Source organism: Rhinopithecus bieti, unplaced genomic scaffold, assembly GCF_001698545.2.
Source record: "Rhinopithecus bieti isolate Rb0 unplaced genomic scaffold, ASM169854v2 scaffold_61461, whole genome shotgun sequence".
Classification (NCBI taxonomy): domain Eukaryota; kingdom Metazoa; phylum Chordata; class Mammalia; order Primates; family Cercopithecidae; genus Rhinopithecus; species Rhinopithecus bieti.
The window spans coordinates 1,833,507-1,853,618 of NW_016823852.1; the positions used below are offsets into that span (position 1 = coordinate 1,833,507).

The following is a 20,112-nucleotide window of genomic DNA, read 5'->3' on the forward strand; positions in this document are numbered from 1 at the left end:
GCCACCACACCCAGTCTTATTCATTTATTAAGGGCATTTTTTAGTGCTTCACCCGGCCAGGTGCCAGCTAGCTTCTTAGGGTAAAGAGACAAAAAAGACACCATTCCTGCCTCAAAGAGCTCCTGGTCCAATCAGCAGGAGACATAGTAGGTAACTCACTGATGCCAACTCTGTTCAACTGGTACTAGAATGGAGGGTCCTATAGGACGTGCAGGAACCCAAAGGAGAAAGGACAGGCTTTGCATGTCAGTGCAAGCAAGACTGTACAGGCCCAGGCCATGTGCATTTGGTGTTGAGGGATGAATAGGGAGATGGCCCCATGGCGGGCAGGAAAGACAATCCAGCTAGAAGGGACGACACAGACAAAGGCAGGGAAGCATCAAATGGACAGGATCCTGAGGGAAGGGCCAGTGCTTCCGGGAGGTGGATGCACCTATGGGAGAGGCAGGTGAGCAATGGAAGCACAGCAATGCCACTGTGGGGCACGTGCTCTAGAAGGGGAGGAGAAAGGACTGGGGCTGCTGAGGAAAGGGGCCAGGGACCAGGGAGAGGACTGGGACAGGCGGTGATATGGTTTGAACCAGAGTGTTGGAGTGAGAACAGAGAAGAAAGGACAGTCACTAGAGACTTCCAGAGGGAGAGGGGCCTGGCTCTATGGCTGCTAGATGCGGCGGCCAACAATGAGGAGGCTAGTTTCTGTGTTTCTCCCTGCTTCTTCCCCTGTTAGTGTTGGAGGGAACGTGAGCAGGGTTGAGGCTTGAGACAGGGAGCCAAGGCCCCCATTTCTTGGCCCTAGATTATAAAAGGAAAGGAAAAGGAGCCACTGGCAGGTAAGTAAGCTCAGCAGCATCCTTGGGGAGCCATTCCTGTGTAGCCGGGGATTCCCTTCCACTTAGCTGCAGCCTCCTTTGAGCAACCTTCCCTGACCCTGTCTACCCGGGCAGGTGGCCCAGCTGCACAGCCTCCAGGGTGTGGATCTGAGACAGCTCACTCCACCTCTCTGAGCCTGTGTTCCTCATGTGCACGTGGGGTAATAATCCCGCCAGCCTGGCATGCTGGGACCATTCAGTGGGGTAGTGCACATAAAGTGCTAGTCACAGGCAGGAGCCCAAAGAGTGGAATGGATCAGTGAATGGATGAAACAGCAAAAAATCCACACCTTCTAATGTCAGCCTGAAATTTCAACTGGGGTTTTATTTTTGTTTTACTTGTTGCTGTTTGTTTTAATAATAGCCCACTGATACTGGTTCTTTGTTGTTGTTGTTGTTGTTTTTGTTGTGACTGAGTCTTGCTCTGTTGCCAGGCTGGAGTGCAGTGGCTCAGCTCACTGCAACCTCTGCCTCCTGGGTTCAAGCAATTCCCCTGCCTCAGCCTCCCAAGTAGCTGGGACCTACAGGTGCGCACCACCATGCCAGGCTAATTTTTTGTATTTTAGTAGAGACGGTGTTTCACCATATTGGCCAGGATGGTCTCCATCTCCTGACCTCGTGATCCACCCACTTCGGCTTCCCAAAGTGCTAGGATAACAGGCATGAGCCACTGGTTCTTTCAAAAGGGCTGGCCCTCTCATTTCCAGTTCTTGGCCCCACCTCATTTTAATGAGAGAAAGATAAGCTCTGGTCCCCTTTGGACTAAGGTGCCCCTCCCACTGCAGCCCCACTGGACGTGCTCTAGGTCTGGACCTCAGGCATTCCCAGGATCCTTCCCAAGTGACTGCACACCCTCCAGTCTGAGCTGGCCCTGGCCAGCGCCTAATAAGGAAGATTCTCTGAATGCTGGATCAGGGTGTGGGGTCAGGGATGCTCCTGAGACCATCCCAAGAGACAGGGCCCACAAAGCAACACACCCAAAGCCTGCTCCATGCGAGGCCAGTGCTGGGAACTGGGAACACAGAGATGCACCAGACACCTCTCTGCTCTCCAGGAATCAGAAGCTAGAGGGGGTTGTGGGTGTGGGATAGGCCAGGCAGAGGACAGTGGGAAAAGAAGCCTCATGACCCTACAGAGCCCAGAGGAGGCCCCAAATCCAGCTAGAGGATCAGGAGGGGGTCCCAGAGTTGCTGACTCCAGGAAGAGAACAGCTGAGAAGCTGCACAAAATGTTTCTTGTCTAATCCACACATGTGTTAGCTCCTTCAGGGCAGGGATTTTGTTTTATCCATCTTTGTATCTCCCAGCAACAGGCATTGAGCCCAGGCCAGAACCAATATTAATAACGACAAAGAAGAAAAGGGAGGGAGACCAAGAAGGAAGGAAAGAAGGCAGAAAAGCCACAGCTTGGCCAGGACAATGGCAGGGTGACATCAAGTTGTGGCAGAGAGAACGGGATATGGAGCCATGGAGCAGGGTTCTTGCTTTGTTCTCACATTTCCTGGCTAAGCGACCTTGGGAAAATCACCCACTTCTCTGAGCATCAGTTTCCTTATCTGTAAAATGGGGATAATAAAAGTACCTACTTCCCAAGATTGTTGTTAGGCTGAAAAGCAGATGTAAAAGCATATTTAAGACATTATTATTATTCATCTTATAACCGAAGTAATAAAGAACAGCCTACAAAAAAAATGAACAGACTGGGCGCGGTGGCCCACACCTGGTAATCCCAGCACTTTGGGAGGCCGAGGTGGGAGGATCCCTTGAGGCCAGGAGCTCAAGACCAGCCTGAGCAACAAAGTGAGACCCTATCTCTACCAAAAAAAGACAAACCTTTTTAAATTAGCCAAGCATGGTGGCATGTGCCTGTAGTCGCAGTTGTTCAGGAGGCTAAGGTGGGAGGATCACTTGAGCCTGGCAGGTCAAGGCTGCCGTGAGCCATGATCATGCCAGTGCACTCCAGCCTTGGTGACGAAGTAAGACCCTGTCTCAAAAAAAAAAAAAAAAAAAAAGAGAGGCCTACCCTTACCGACAACCAAACAAGCAAACACTTGCCTCCAGGAATCACTGTGGGAAGCCAGAGACCACCCATGAATCCTGACGATGAACTCAATGAACAACAAACTGGCTACCCCTTGAAATGTTCCTCCAGGTTCTCCCTGTCACATTCCCAGGGAGAAAAGCCTGCAAAGAGAGGCCCAGAGCCCAACCAACAAACAAAATCCAGCTAATTAGACAGGAAGCTAAAAATACAAGAGGAAGAAAAAAGATATAAATAGGAAGGAAAGAAAATGGTCATTTATTAAGCCCCTAGAGTGCACCAAAGACAGATTATTCATTAATATTGTCTGGTTTTATTAATGAAAAATTGGGAGCTTGGGAGTGAAGAGATTTTTCCCAAGGTCATGAAGCTAAGACACGGCAAAGCCAAGATCTAAGATGCCCAGGCGAGTCTAGCCTCAAGCCCAGGTGTCCCCCTGGAGGACAGCTGTGCCTCTCCACAACTTAGTACCAATGACTTCCAAATCCAAACTCAGCTCCAACTCACAGACTAGCCTGGAAACAACCCGGCCTGGCAGTATGGCTAGGTACATAAGCACCTTCCATAGCCTCAGTACCCTCCTCAGCACCAGCACCTTCCATAGCACCAGCAACCTTCAGAGCACCAGAAACCTTTAGAGCACCAGCACTCTCCTTGGCACCAGCTCCCTCCATAGCACCAGGATCACCATTACACAAGCACCCTCCACAGCACCAGGGTCACCATGACACCAGCACCCTCCACAGTACCAGGGTCACCATGACACCAGCACCCTCCATAGCACCAGGGTCACCATGACACCAGCACCCTCCACAGCACCAGGGTCACCATGACACCAGCACCCTCCACAGCACCAGGATCACCTCCATAGCACCAACACCTTCCACAGCACCAGCACCCTCCATAGCACCAGCACCTTTCATAGCACCAGGATCACCATGACACCAGAACCCTATATAGCACCAGCACCTTCCACAGCACCAGCACCTTCCATTAGCACCAAGATTCCCATGACACCAGCACCTTCCACAGCACCAGCACCTTCCACAGCACCAGGATCACCATAACACCAGCACTCCCAACATGGCACCAGCACCTTCCACAGCATCAGGATCCCATGACACAAACACCCTCCACAGCACCAGCACCTTTCATAGCAAAATCAGTTTTAGAGAACCCCTCGCTCTCAGATTAAGAAAGAAGGAAGGTTTTTTTGTCTGCATGTTCCCATTTTCTCTCATAACCCTGATGAAAATATTTCAAGTCTGCGGCCCTTTACAATGACTGCAGGGCCTCCTCAGTTTCAGAAATGACAAAAATTCCAGGCAATTCTTTCAGTGAATCTTTCTCTATTCATCTCTCCCCACCCTGCTCCCTTCTTTTCTCTCTCACAGTATAATTGCCATGAACTGCTTTCTCCAGGTTAATTTTGAAATTCAAATCACAAGCTGTCCCCGATCCATGAAGGGATTGGAATGAGAAGGGGTGCACCTTTGCTGTTCCCAAGGTTCCCTCAGCCCCAGGCAATGTATCTGCAGGGTGACCCAGTGACTGTGTAACATCACCAAACTCTCTAATTGTAAATTCCCTGACTCCAGCCCTGGTTCTCTGGTGGAAATCTCCATCCTGAGCTCCAAGCCTGTTAGTTCCAAGGGTGGTCAGACCACCTGTTTTCCCCCTCCCCACCCATGGACTCCAGGCACTTCACACTCAGAACATCTCCCCAGCTCCCTACCTCAGCGGCCGGTAGACAAGCCAAACACCAAAGAGTCCCTCAATGCCCTTCCTCCAACCAGGAGCAAGTGCTGTAAATTCCACCTCCATAACAGCCCCTCCCTGGATCCTGAGCCCCAGCTTGCTGACTCAGCTCAGACCCTCAGACTCTTCTTAATTACCTCCACGCCTCCTCCCTAGCCTCCCTGCATCCACCTCTGCACCTGCAGGTGCATCCTTCACGGGGCTCAGAGGGAGCTCTCTTTAAGAAAGCGAAAAACCAGGCTAATGAATGCTTGCAGCTTTACATAAGCACAAGAGAATCTGCTCCATTCCTCCCATTTTGTTTCAAGTGCAGGTCCCCCTCTGCCCATGCCTGACAGTCAGGGCTGACAGAGGGCTGCCCCTGAAACACAAAGCCCTTCTTTCCTGACCCCCACGACTAATTAAGTCAAACTGCATGGGGGTGGAGAACTTCTACAGGCCCTAGTCCCTGACCCAGCACCCCTTTTCCTCTTAGCTGACTCATTTCGGTTCCACCCAGCAGTTACCTACTGCAGGCATCATGGCTGAGCAGAGAGGCCGCCAGACCCCGGCTCTGCACACTGGCTCTGCCACTTGCTGGTGGGTAAGCATGTTGTGTCACCTCTCGGAGCCATAGGGGATTATATCAATTTCTCACGGAGATATGAAAAAATAGCCACATCACCAAAAGTTGTCAAGTAAGACAAAAAAATAACCATAGCCCTACATCACTGCTAGTAACACAGCCCTAGACAGCATTTTAATATTAATACATTTATTTCCATGTTGTTGTTCCTCTGTATTTGTAATTTTTCATAGCTCCAATCCTAGAAAGCATACAATTTTAATCTCTGCTTTACTCACTCAACATTCTCCCTTTAAGTATTTGCCCAAATTATTGCACTTCATAGCCATCATTTCAAATGACTGCTGGATAAAGGATTTCATTAAAAACTCTTAACACTCTGTTTTTTTTAAAAAAAACACACTTAAAAAATAATTCTCATTTTTGCCTGATTATTGAAATAATTAAGTGCACATTGCATAAAATTTGGAAAGCACAGAAAACTAAAAATTAGATGAAAGTATCTCATAAACATACAATTTAGAGAAAACCACTCTCTGAGAAAACAAAAAAGGTAATTCTTAAACTGTAAAGTAGTTCATCATGTGGATGTGTTCTCATTTATGAAATCACAAGAAAGTTGTTGAAAGTCTAGTTTCCAATACTTTAATTTTATAGATAGTACTGCAGTAAACATTCCTACATGTGCAGCTGGGAATATCTCTTGTGATCTCTTGCCAGGAAAACAGGTCAACTTGACCCCGTGGCCTGGGGCACCAAGATACCCCAGGCCTCTCCTGCAAGCTCTGTGCTCATTCACGTAGGTACCTGCTTATTCCTGCAAGTACTTGTGTGCAGCTGGGTCTTGGTCCACTTTCCCTGGGCCTGTGCTGTGTGGCAGACACTTAAAGTACAATAAAAAAGTAAGACCAGAAGCTGCTCTCCAAGAGGAGGGTGGCATCTAGGGAAGTTCCACATTCCAGGGGATGCACACAGAGGGACCACACTCCTCCCCTGGGCCACATACTCAGCTGCTTCAGTATTCATTTAGTGGGGAGAAAAATAGTCAAAGACAGACAAACCCACGTTTCTCCCCGCATACACTTCCATTCCCAGATAACCAACCACAAGTCATGTTCACTTTCAAAGCTCCCGGTCACAGTTGACATAAAAAGGCTACTATTAATTGTGCACTTATTCTGTACAGATCCAAGTTCTTTGCATGTATTTTGTACTTCATCTTCATAGCAACCCTACTATTATCTCCATTCGATAAGTGAGGCTTGATGACTTGCTTGTGGCTACACAGCTAGGACAAGGTAGAAACAAGGCTCAAGCCCAGCCAGGCTGCTACATCGTCCAGCCACAGGACCACTTGTTCTACTGCCTCCAGGGTTGATTGTTTGCCTCCTAAATATTTCAGATCTGCCTGCATCTCTCCACCCACTCACCAGCCTTATCTGATCTGCCACTGTTTTTTGTGTTTTTTCACTTGAACGACTGCAGTAGCCTAATAGTGCCTCCATATCCCCTTTCATTCACTACACTCCATTAGCCATGTAAAAGCCAGCATACTTTTTCTAAAACACAGATTTAATCATGTCCCTTCTCTTCCTGAAGTCCTTCAAAGGCTTCCTGTTGCTTTTAGTATTAAACCCTAAATGCCTTCATATAGCCTTCAATGCTTGGAACTGTCTGTCCTCCGCCCACTTCTGCCTCATCTGTGTCTGCTCCCCGCACCCTCCTAGATCCCAGCCTCACTGTCCTTATTTCTATTCAGGGTTTCTATTTCTGTTTCTATTCAGGGTTGAGGTTAGCCTCCTTCCCGCCTCAGGGCCTTTGCACAAGCTGCACCTTCCTCAGCTGCCAGCACCTTGTACCTGCTTCATACCTGCTTCCCCACCCACCTCAGCTCCTAAGTGACTTCCTCAGGGCATTCCCTGGGGTTCCTCTTTCACCCTCACAGAGAATGCTTTGTGGCTCCTTCATGCAATTCGTCACAGCTAGCAACATATTCCCCAGTGCTGCTCGCGGCCCCTCCACCAAGAAACAGGAAATCAACCATTAGGGTTTCACCACCAAGAAGCCAGCTTTTCTTTCCTCACCATTTTTTTTTTCTCTCATATTTGTTGCAACCAAGGACTAAAATGTGAGTTACTTACTGCATTTCTATCACATTTCCTGGAGATTGTGACGAAAAAGCAGGAGGAAGGGAACAGGAGAAAGGAGAAGGAATAAAAAAGGCATTTATCAATTATGAGATTTATCAGAACATTCCAGAGTACACAAGAATATGACAGACCTCAGAGGCAGAGTTCTTGTTATTTTATTAAACTCAGTGACCAGACTGTACGGCTTCAAGAAATCCTTCAGAAATAGCCTGCGTCATTTCCCCACCGACAGCAGTATTTGCTCCAAGCACGAGGTGTGCTGAGCTGGCTGGAGCCAGCCTCACCTTTACTCTTTCTATTACGCCATCAAGAAACTGACCGTAAATTCAGCAATTTTCGGCACCCGGAACTTCCCTTTGTTCTTCTGTTCTGGCTGATATTCCGTTCTTGTCTTCACAATCACCTGAAAGATTCAATCAGTGTGTTAGCATGCATGGAGACTTGAAACATTTTCCTTCCTTTTTTTTTTAGTAACCAGAATTTATTACACATGGCATAAAGATCAAAAAAATAAAGAACCCCTCCCTTCAAACACACATAAGAGAAAATTCAAATTACTCATAATACTTCCCCATTCTAACAGAGACAACCCTAGGTAACAATTTTGATTACACCTTGTTAGATATTTGTATAGACTTATATATGTACACATTGTTATATATTTACTATTTATGAAAACATATTTTTTATGAGATGAATTCATACTTTATAGTTTATAACCTGCTTTTATCACACAACGCTATATTTTTCTCCAATTTTCCAATGTAAACAAATACATGATTTTATTTTGCCTTTTGGTATAATATAACATTTCACTGTATGTGTGTACTGCAACTGATCTAATGAAACTTTAATTGTTATATATTTAGGTTGCCTCCACAGTTTTGGTTATATAAACAAGTTATGGGATTGTTTGTAACTCAAAGGATAATTGGAGGGGATGGAGGGGATAAACACCCAATCTCCATGATGTGCTTCACATTGCATGCCTGTATCAAAATATCTCCTGTACCCTGAAAATATATATACCTACTACGTACCCACAAAAATTAAATAAATATATATGAAAATAAATAAAATAAAATAAAATAGAAAGCTACGATGAAGATTCTGTTTCCAAACCTTTGCACACACACTTAATTCCAATTTGATCTGGGGACTTGTAAGAAGAAAAATATAAAGTTCTGTTGAATCTGTTGTATCATCTTATTTTTCTAAAGTCTGAATATTTTTGCAGAGGTGGTTAACATCCTATCAAGATATGCTGTCAACCTGACAAGACATTTATGTAACTCCATCCCACTATGCAGGCAAAGTGAAAGAAAAAGAAACCTGACAGATAATCAGTAACTATTGCCAAGTGTTGCAGTGCCATGAGGAACACAGAAGCTGTCTCAGCCTCAGGGTCTCACCTGTGAAATAGAGTAATTCTAATCATATCCCTATTTTGTAAGGTTGCTTAGAGAGTTAAGTGAGATGATAATGAGCAATATTTTTGAACCATTTATTATGTGCTGGTTTATTAGATCAAGCACTTCATATGCCTTACCTACCTATCTCTATTATTTCCATTCTCCTAACAAGGAAACTCAAGCTCAGAGATGCTAAGTCACTTGTCCAGGGTCACACAGCTAAAATGAAGTAATCTTCTAACCATGATCACTCCTACTTCCCAGCATGACTTAAATTAACAGAATTTTCACTGAAAACACCCACCAGCTTTCCCTGGAGACAAGAGTCAAGCGCATTAACTAGAGCAAGAATTCTTCTATGAAGAATGTCCTTCAACATCTGTAAGGTATGCCATGGACTCAATGCAGCTCAAAAAGGAAGGGATAGGGACAGCCACTACCATACATGAAACATCTACCAGGTGGTACCTAAACCCAGCTAACCTATGGCTGGACTTACGTTGGTTAAGGAGGCCCTAGGCCCAGCCCATTAGCACCCACCCTCTCTTACCTCTAGAACCCATTTCCAGATAGAAATTCTGCTGTTGTATCCCACCCTCTTCGCAGTCTGTTCCTCCAAACAAGAAGAAGAGAGCCCCTGGCTTCCTGAAACAGGGAAGCAATGCAGCCAAACATGGATGAGAGCTTACAGGGGGTGGGGCAGAAAGATACTCTGTTATTTTTGTTTTCTTCCTACCCCCAGGCCAAAGAATAGGAAAACAGAAGCTCTTATACCACAGATAAGAAAAATAATTCTCATACTTTGTGCATTTAGTATATAGCAGGCAGTGAGCATTTGACATGCCTTATCTTACTTAATTCTACACTAAAAAGCAGATACCGATATTGTCAATATTGTAGGGGAGTGTACAAGTGTGGGTTGAGTTCAAATCCTGGCTCCGGCACTTACTAGCTAGTGACCTTGGGTGAGTTGATGAAGCCTTCTGTGTCTTGATTTTCTTAACTATAAAATGGGGAAATCACCATGACCACCTCATCGGATTGCTGGGAGGCATAAATGAGTTGATACAAGTTAGACATTCAGAACATTAATCCAATAATATCTGGGTGCTATCACATTTTCTTCCATAGATGTCTGAGGCATCTGTAGAGTGGAGCCTTGCACCTGTCAGGCTGCAGGGTCATGCTACCTAGCCTATCAAGAGCAACATAAGGACTTCTCAAGAACAAAGCCATCCAAGAATGCCCCCAACTGACCTGACTAAAAAAAAAAGAGTTTGAGGGCCAGGCGCAGTGGCTCACGCCTACAATCCCAGCACTTTGGACGGCTGAGGCAGGCGGATCACAGGGTCAAGAGATCGAGACCATCCTGGCCAACATAGTGAAACTCCATCTCTACTAAAAATAAAAAAAAAAAAAATGAGCTGGGCGTGGTGGTGCGCACCTATAATCCCAGCTACTCAGGAGGCTGAGGCAGGAGAATCACTTGAACCTGGGAGGCGGAGGTTGCAGTGAGCTGAGATCGTGCCGCTGCAGTCTGGAGACAGAGCGACACACTGCCTCAAAAAAAGAAAAAAATAAAAGAGTTTTGGAAGAGGAATAGAAGTTTCCTGGGAGGACAAGACAAGGGAAGACAGTCTCTGCAAAGTGAACCACAGAGCCAAAGAAACAAAGGGGTGAAATAGCATGAGATCTGCAAGGACCCACTTTGCTGGCATGTGAACTGCAATTCGAATGTGAGAGCTGCAAGCTAATGTAAACAAAAGAGCAAATGGTAAAGCTCCTAGGCTAGTTCATAGTAACCTGGGATGGACCAGATGAAAGAACATACATGCAGGTGCTTTGTGAACTGAAAGGATATTCTACAAATTTCAGTTATTAGAAATATTTTGTACATCACTAGATCAACTGTCAGGTTATGAAGTGGTAAAGAAAATTTAGATGTCTGATTATTTCTCTTAATCTACAGTTTTAGAAATATTCACAAACTTGGATTTATAATTTTATCTCCCCATGTACGTGTGTATATACACATATGTGTGTGTGATACATATATAACACATCTATTAACATATATATAATACATGTGTTTCCTGGTCAGCATGAGCCACAAGCCTTGGGGTAATAATTGCTTTTTGTGATAGGCAGCATTCTAATTTGGCTCCAAAGATTCCTGCCCCATGGTGTTCATGTGCTGTATAATTTCCTCCCTTTAGAATGTGGGCTGGACCTGTGGTTATGATGGGCTAGTCCCTCCCATGATTACATTGTGTTATGTAAAATCCAGCATAACAGACTGGAAAGAGATTCTCCACTGACCTTGAAGAATTAAACTGACATGCTGAAAGAGAGCCATGCAGCTAATACCTGAGGGCAACTCTCAACCAGGAGCCAACAAGAAAACCAGGACCTCAGTCCTCCAACCACAAGGAACTGAAATCTGCCGACAGCCTCAATGAGCTTGAAAGAGGATCCCAAGTGTCAGTGGGAATGCAGTCTGGCCAACACCTTGATTTCAGGCTCATGAGACCCTGTGCAGAGAATCCAGCTAGCGTATGGTTAGACTTCTGACCTATGAAAACTGTGAGATAATAAGTTTCTGGTTTTTAAGCCACTTAATTTTTGGTAACTTGTCACACAGTGATAGAATACTAGTCCACCTTCCCACATTGCCAAGTCTGTCTCAATCATCTCTTGGCTTGCTCCCTTCCTTTCTAGATCCACAGTCCTCCAACTGGTCTTGAGCATCTTCACATCAAATGTTGTATGCAAACTCAGAGACCAGTAAAAGTTTTTTAAAAATATTAAGAAGTACTTGCTTCTTAGTCTTTCTCTCTCCCTCTCTATTCTTATAAACATCCTTCCCAGAGCTTTTGAAAAAGCTCAAAACCATTTCCATTCTGTGCGAACTTAAAAGACCCCATATTCTAACCAACATGTTGAGGCAGGAGATAGAACTGAAAAAAATTACTGTCAGAACAAGACCATGAATAATTGTTACAGGCAATATCATTCTCTTTCTCATAATAATAAATAGTTTGAGGTTGCTTCTCTAGCATCCATCTCTTTCTTCAACCAAAAGCTCTATGATATTACTTTCAGGAATCCACCCCTGCCTCACTGTGTGGCAGCCATGTGGTTCAGTGGGATTGACCCTTTCCTCAGTGACAGTGATGGTCCCTAGGGAAATTGAGCCCATCAGGGCCTACCATCCTGTTGATCACACAATTTGATTGACTCAGACATGGGCATGTTACCCAATGTGGACCAATGAGCTATGAGGTAGTATTGACTAGTGTCTTGATGAAAGAAGCCTTGCAGGTCTTCATGAGTGACTCTTCGTCTGGATGGTGTGGTGAAGTCTTGAGTCCTGGAATTGTTGCCATCTTCATGGGAACCAGGAGAAGAACAAAGGCAGCACACAAAGAAGGGCAGAGCCAAGAGGAACCCAGAGAAATGGAGCTGGGTCCAGATGACATCCTACCCTGGGATTACACCATGCCTGAAGTTAGACCTACTCTGGGATCCACAGTTATGGGGCAAATACTTACTCTTTGGGCCTTAATCCAATTTTGGCTGGGTTTTCTGTTACTTGAAACTGAAAGCTTTCTATCTGATACACGTCTTCCAAGAAAACCCAAGAAAATGAACTGAAAAGCGATTAGAATTTAGTAAGGTAGCCAAAACTAAATAAGTAAACCAAAATCAATAGATTTCCTAAGTGTCAGCAAAAAGTCAGCTCAAAAACATAATGGGTCCACCAAAAGATACAAGAACATTCATAGCAGCTTTGTTCCTGATAGCCCCAAACTGGGAACATCTCAAATGTGCATTAACAGCAGAATGGATAAATTGTGTTTTACTCAGAAAATGGAATATCTCAAAACTATATTACATATGCATTGATGAATTTCATAGACATTACATTGAACAAAAGAAATGAGACACCAAGAGGTTTTTATATACTGTGTGATGTCATTTACATCAACTTCAAGTATATGTATAATAATTTATATGTATCATATATTTATCATAAAAATATACCACTCACCATTTGCCCAGTCATAGGGTTAGAGGGTACTGAAGTTAGGCAGAGTTGGGGCCATAACCTTCTCTTCAAATCCATGTCCTGCTTTGCCGTGAATCCCTATGAAATTCTACTTAGGCTCTGAGTGACTTTCTAATGAAAACAGTCCCTTTAGTTTCAGGTCCTCACTCCTCAAACCACAAAACTCAAAAACAGGCCAAGAGACAGGCGGGTGCCTGACACCATGTGAGTCCTCAGTCATCTACTCTTTTCTTTAGCTAAGCCACATTTTCTCCAAAAGCAACTCAGGCTGCTACACAATATTTTATCTTCACCCCAAGGAAGTGTTAGCTCTTTGGAACTCCATCTCCATTTCAAAAGGTCATGGCCTGTTTGCCTGGAACAAACAGCCAGTGCTCTGCCTTCATCTTCTTCGAACTCTCAGTCATTTTTGACAAGCTTGTTCTCTCTCTCCTCCTTGAAAGGTTCTCCTCCCTTGGGCCCATGGCAACCTCTCTCTCGGTTCTCTTGCTGGCTCACCCATCAGACCTCCTCAGTCTCCACTCCAGGCTCCTCCTCTTTCTGTTGACCTCTCAGTGTTGGGATTTCTCAAAGCCAGCTCTTCTTTCCATCTACAAGACCCCGCTGCATGTTCTTACTCCCATCACTTCCAAGTTCATTGGTTTTTTTGTTTGGTTGGTTGCTGTTGTTGTTGTTGTTGAGACAGAGTCTCACTCTGTTGCCCAGGCTGGAGTGCAGTGGCATGATCTCAGCTCACTGCAACCTCTACATTTTGGGTTCAAGCAATTCTCCTGTCTCAGTCTCCTGAGTAGCTTGGACTAGAGGCATGTGCCACCACACCTGGCTAATCAAGTTCACTGTTTATCCTCATGACTCCCAAATTTATACTTCCACTCACATGTCACTCAACACTCAGATGACCCTGCTGGACATTCACCCTTGACCCTCCTGCCCCAGCCACCTCACTCTTAACATCTTCATGCCCTGTAATCCCCTACTTAGAAGATAACAGCAGCATTATCCAAACCACTGTTTATGTCAAATCAAACACAGAAACCTCTCATGACTCCTCCCTTCTCTTTAGTCTCAAAATTCATTCCATTATTCCACCCATCCCAGTTCCAGCTTCCTCAAAAATTTCCCTTAAATCCACTCCCTCATCCAGTTGCACGACCTCTACCCCAGTACAGGACATCGTCATCTCTCTTTGGATCTTTGCCCTGGACAGCTTCTTTGTTTCCAGACCCAGGGGAAAGATCCCTCTATATTGAGGGAGAGACAATACCAGTAAACCTTCAGAAGACATCCAGGAGGCCAACACCTGAGGCAACTACAGAGAAGCAGTTTTAAGTGGCCAGGGAACAGGATGGCTGAGGTGAGTAGGTGACAGGGAGGAAGCTAGAGAGGCACATAGAGGCTCTGAATGCTATACTAGGCACCTTGAAGGTTAATGTGAGGGCAGTGAAGAGCTGAGGAATGATTATAAATGAGAAAATGGCTTTGCAGGTATGCATTTCAGGCACAAAAGAGGCCTCTGGCCACAGTGAAGGACCGGCAGAGAGCAGGGAAAATACAGCCCTACAAAGTCACTGCATCACCGCAACCAGCCAGCTAGAGGACTTTCATAAAGCTTGGTGTTTTGTTCCTATGGAGTAGAGCCAGAAACATTTTCCTTCTATAAATGATATAGTCACAGTTACATCTTTTTAGTACTCTGAAAGGGAAAGCATAAGAAATGCTAGCCAATCGTTATTAATTGTACCTTGGAGTTATCAGCTTGCATAGGCAAAGAGAACAAGAAAGGAGAAAAATAAATTTGCAAAGAAAGCCTCTCTTCTAGACATTCTTCCTTTTCCCACAGTTAAAAGAAAATGGAGCAAAACAGAGCCCTGAGTGCCTTGTCTATCAGCAGAAACGAGAGAGGAAAAGAGGATAGAGGAGAGGCAAAATTCCTCCTACTCTTTTTATTCTTTAAAGTGGGGTTTTATAGATATTTGGAAAAATGAAACTCCAGGTTTTCAAATATGATTGTGGATTTGGGCAAAGCAATAACTTTGTATTCTTTCCATATTTACATGTTGATCCCCATTGTCCTGTCAGCTGCTAATATGAAGAACATAATTTAACATAATTGGCATTGTGAAAATGGGATAAATTATTCATCCCTAAAGGACCCCTCGTCTGGATATAATTCCCATTTCACTGGCAAGGCCAGATAACGCATGGTGGTTCAGATGGTGCAAAGTATAGATCATAAAAATTTAAAATACTACTTCTCAGGATTATCAATAATGAAGAGGTTCCCACATGGAGAGGTCCGAGGATTGGCAGGAACAATAAATAAAAGTGCGGAAGTGCTGACAAGGAGCAAGATTGTATTTTTATGAGCTGGACTTGCACAGTCCAAAAATAGATCTAAGCTGTACCCATCATCCCTGGAGCAAAGAGACAGGTTCAGAGCCAGGACAATGAATGGCTGGCACTGAGTCCCTACTAGGAGCCAGGCACGGTGACAGGTGCCCTGCTGATGTGGACTCATTCAGTTCTCATAATTCTCCTGACAACATTCTCTCCAAGCCTCAGTTCTCTCCTTCAAAATCATTATTATGATTCCCATTTTTCAGATGAGGAAATTTAGGCTTCAAGAGTTCAGTCGCTTGCCTGTGATCAAATGACTGGCCTCGGGTTGAGCTCGATTCAAACTCAGGAATATCATACTCTTTCTTATTGATCATGGTTTTGGGTTTTTTGTAAAGGTGCCCACTACATGCCTGGCACTGTGCCAAATACTTTACATCCTCTATCTCAGCCAATCTTCTCCATCATTCTATGAGGTAAAGGTAATCATTCCCATTTTACAGATAAGAAGCCTGAGTCCCAGAGAGCAGAAGTGACTTCATAACCTCACATGGTCACTAGGAGGCAGAGCCCAGACTTGAACCCAAGCTCAGATCCAAGTGCCACCTAACACTTGAGCTCTGATCCTGGGGAACCAGGACATAACAGGGAGGCCATAAAAACTGTGGAATGAATGAGTGAACAAATAACTTCTATTTCTAAAGAAAAAAGGCGAAGTTGCCCAGATGGGGCCTGCATCCTTAGTTGGGAGCTTCCCCCATTTGCACCTATCGCTCCTCACTCCACACTCCCTCTTTGGATTCGAGTTTTCTCCTGGGCCCTTGAAGGTTGGTTTTGGGCCCCGAACACAAGGTAAAATGTCAGTGCTCAAAAGACTTAAGTGGCAGTGTTGTCCAACCCCATCAATTCACAAATGGGGAGACTGAGGCGCAGAGCGGGAAAGGGATGTGCCACAGGTCACACAGTAAGACTGGGTCGGAAGTAGGTCTCTAGTATGAACACTAACTCTCAGTCCAGAGCTCTTTCCATGGAATAAACTTTGTTTTTCTTGCTGGGCCTTTGCTTTCTCAGAGGCTATATAAAAGCTGGTCTCAAACGAACTATCTGCCTCAGTAAGTCTGTAACTCCCCACTTCTATGGCAATGCATAGCACGGGGTGAGACGAGCTACTCTCCATGGGATCCTCTACGGGGAACTTCCAGCTCCTTCTGCTCTGAACAGAGGCAAGCTGCCTGGGCTGGAATCATTACAGTGGAGCCCAGGGCTCTGCCACCTGGGTCTTCCACGGTCCAGAGGCCCAGGCTATGTCACTGCTCACCTCTCCTTGCTGCCTGGTGTAGCCCTGTGACCTCCAGAAACAGGGAACCTGATTCTGGGACTAAACAGATAATGTTAAGAACAACAACAACAATAATTACACCATTGCATTAAGCATCTACTATGTGCTAGGCACTATGATAAACATTTGCTATGTATTTTCCTCATTTTATCTTTACAACAAACCTCAGAGGAAGACATTAGTGTCATGAGGAAACAGAGGGTCAGAGTGGTGAATAAACTTGCCCAGCGTCACAGTGCAAGTAGGTGGAGGTAGGATTTGAATTCAAACTGTGCTGTTCTGACACCTCCCTGTACAGACAGAGGCACTGGCTTCACCGTGATCTCCCTGCATGTGAAAGTGAACAAGTTACATCCACTCCCTGAGACCATTTGCCATCTGTGAAACGGGAGTGAATTTTTTTAATAGAAAATCTAAGGCCAGGTGCAGTGGCTTCCGTCTGTAATCCCAGCACTTTGGGAGGCCAAGGCAGGAGGATCAGTTGAGGCCAGGAGTTTGAGACTAGCCTGGGCAACAAGGCTCCATCTATAAAAAGTATTTAAAAATCAGCCTGGGTGTGGTAGCATGTGCCTGTGGTCCCAGCTACTTATGGGACTGAGTCAGGAGGATTGCTTGAGCCCAGGAGTTCGAGACTGCAGGGAGCTATGTATGATCACATCACTACTACACTCCAGCTTCAGGACGACAGAGAGAGACCTTGTCTCTAAAAATCAATGAATAAAATTTGATGCATTCTTATGGTAAAAAAAAAAAAAGATGAAAAGTATAGAATCAAATTCTTCAAATGGAATGCACCTACTCCAATCCCCATTTCCCAAACATTTAACAGTTTTCTGTGTGTCCTTCCAAAACTGTCTTAAGAATTATAAGAATAAAACATGCTCACACTGTGTGTGTTTCCCCAAATGGGATCACTCCACACCATTCTCTTTAAAGCTGTTTGGACGAAGCAGCGTGTCTGTTACATCTTTCCACGCTGGCGCGTGCAGATCAGCCTCATTCTCAAAACCTCTGCTTAGGCTTCCACATGCGTGCGCCAGAGCTCAGTTTACCAGGCCCTTCTCAGGGAACAGTCCAAGTTGTTCCCAGTTCTTTTCAATATATAGTGGCCTTTGCATACTTGAAATATATACCCATAGGGTAACTTCCTACCAGTGAAAAGTATACCAGTCCAATGCTATCCACAGTTTACATTTTACAGACAATGTCAAAATACCCTCTGAAAAACACTGCATCACATTACATAACCAACAAGAGCGAATTGAGGACAAGTTTGCCCCAGTGTTGTCAACATGAGGAAATATCCATTTTTTTGCGCCAATCCAGTAGGTAAAAAAAGTATATTTTGTTTAAAATTGTGTTTTTAAATTATACGGCATTTTTGTTACGTGTATTGTCATTACCTATTTGCAGGATCTGCCTAGTCAGAGAAGTTGTCCCAATTTGAGATTCATCTCTTGAGATTCTCTGAAGAACCAGGGGGCTCTAGGTCCTGGAGCCTGCAGGGATGTGCATTTCTGCTGTTCCCTGGGGAAAGGCTACGTTTCTAGTATCTTGTGTCTCGGGGAGAAAAAGAAACCCTGCAGAAAGCCCAGGGAGAGGCCCAGAAGGCACACAGGCCTTAGGTCCCCTTTCAGGCGTCCCCTGCGGAGCATCATCAGGCCCCACACCCATCTGTGAAACCCCATCCTTCTCAGCATGCTCCACTTCTGCAGTCTCCTTCTAAAGCTACCATCTTCAAGAGACATATTCTAGATGCCCAGTGAAAGAAAGGAAACTATCTGTGAGCTCCCTCAGTATGCTTTGCACTGAGCTGGGCCCATTAGACAACTGTCACACTGTTTCCCTCACCGGCACCCTCTTAGGTAGATATTATTACCCGTTTTAGGGCTGAACAAACTCAAAGCCCAGAGATGCTAAGTAATGTGCCTAAAGCTACACAGTAAGTAAATAGCTTAGCTGAGATTTGAACCAAGGTCTCTAGGACTATAAAGTGCATACGGCCTACCATGCAAAATTTAAAACATGCCATACATTAGTCATTAGTTTCTAAATATCTGTGTTCCTCTCCTCCCACAAGCAGGTAAGCGACCTCCTCCAAGATGCATAAAGACTTATTAATCAATAGAAAGAAAAGAAGTGTTTGCCCAGAACGCAGCAGCAGACCTGCCGATTATGGTTCACCTGGGGCTCTGCCAAGGTGGGTTGTGCCTGTCTGTGGTTTGCTTTCTGCAGAACTGCCACCCTTCCCAGCACACCTGCATGCAGATCTTGGCTACATTGTTTTCCTTTGGTGCACCCTAGGACAGCCTTCCACCTGTCTGAGCCTGTTTCTGCACCTGTATAATGGGGATCATGGTAGCAACCTCACAGGGGTTGTGGGGACACCTGGGTTATTGTGGCACCTTAGATGAACCAAAGGCAGCAAAGCACCAAAGGCATGTCCTGAAATTTGATGTCTGCAGACTAATGTTCCAGCTTCTCAGGAGCTTGCTCCCATGGCCTAGAGAAAGTCACCTAGATTTGAGTCTACTTCCTCAGCTACCAAGTAGAGAAACTGAGTCCAGTTTTAAGCTAGGCAAGAGGGGGATCAGCCAGTAATTTCCACTGCCCACTGCATGCCAGGCCGAAGGCTACCAGGATGACACAGCCTCAGGTCTAGCTGGGGCCTCAGGTCTAGTGGGCAAATGAAGCAGAGAAAGCAAATTATCCTCCCAACCAACCTGGCACCATGTCTAAATACCACCAGCCTTCCCACCCCACTGCCACTGCCCCACTATCCTCTCCTCCCTGAATGTAGAAGTGGCCTTCTAGCTGGTGTCAGACCCCCCATTCCTTTCTTCTACTCCTGTATTGGGGGTGCTTCAGACAACTCAGTCACCCCTGTTTGGGGGACACTAATCTGGTGCTGTGTGGAGGACTGATTGAACAGAAAGAGGTAGAGGAGGTCAAAAGACCAGGCATGAGACTGAGCCTGTCCCTTGTCCCTTGTCCCTAGGGTGGCTCACAGCAATGAGGGCAATCTTCCAAAAATCAAACTCTGATCCTGTGACTCTCCTGCTTTAAATAGCTTTTGAAAAAAAAAAAATACACCGGGGCCCACATAAACTGGTGCCCATCCCACCTCATCTCTTAAGTCTCTCCCCATCATTTGACATCATCAGCCAACGTGGCCCCCTGATCGTTCCTCCACCCTCCTCAGGGCTCAGTTAGGCCTGCTGCCTGACCATCCTGTCCTTATAATTAGGTCCTCTATATGTCTTCTCTCTCCTTACAACACCTTGTTCTTTCCTTAATAGCCCTTCCCACAATTAGCATCTATATGCTTTTATTTGTATGATGGGTTGTTGGAAGTCTCTCTTCCTCATTGGACTGGAAGCTCCATGAAAGCAGTGGCCAATGCTGTCTTTTCATTGCTGTGTATCCATGGCCTAGCACAGCGCCTGGCTCACAGAGGGCACCCTATAAGACTTGCTGGCTGGATGGATGGGTGGATGATGAACAGATGGGGAGATGGATGGACGGATTGGTGGATGATGAACGGATGGGGAGATGGATGGATGGATTGGTGGA

At 45.3% G+C, this 20,112-nt stretch overlaps 1 protein-coding gene across 5 annotated transcripts in view; it reads right to left on the minus strand.

Moving 5' to 3' along the window:
* NSG2 (neuronal vesicle trafficking associated 2) overlaps window positions 1–20,112 on the minus strand; it is a 137,561-nt gene that overhangs the window by 39,266 nt on the left and 78,183 nt on the right. For all 5 annotated transcript variants that reach the window (XM_017861904.1, XM_017861902.1, XM_017861900.1 and 2 more), the window contains one exon: window positions 7,702–7,785. In XM_017861904.1, the coding sequence (XP_017717393.1) occupies window positions 7,702–7,785 (84 nt within the window). The remainder of the gene's footprint in view (window positions 1–7,701; window positions 7,786–20,112) is intronic.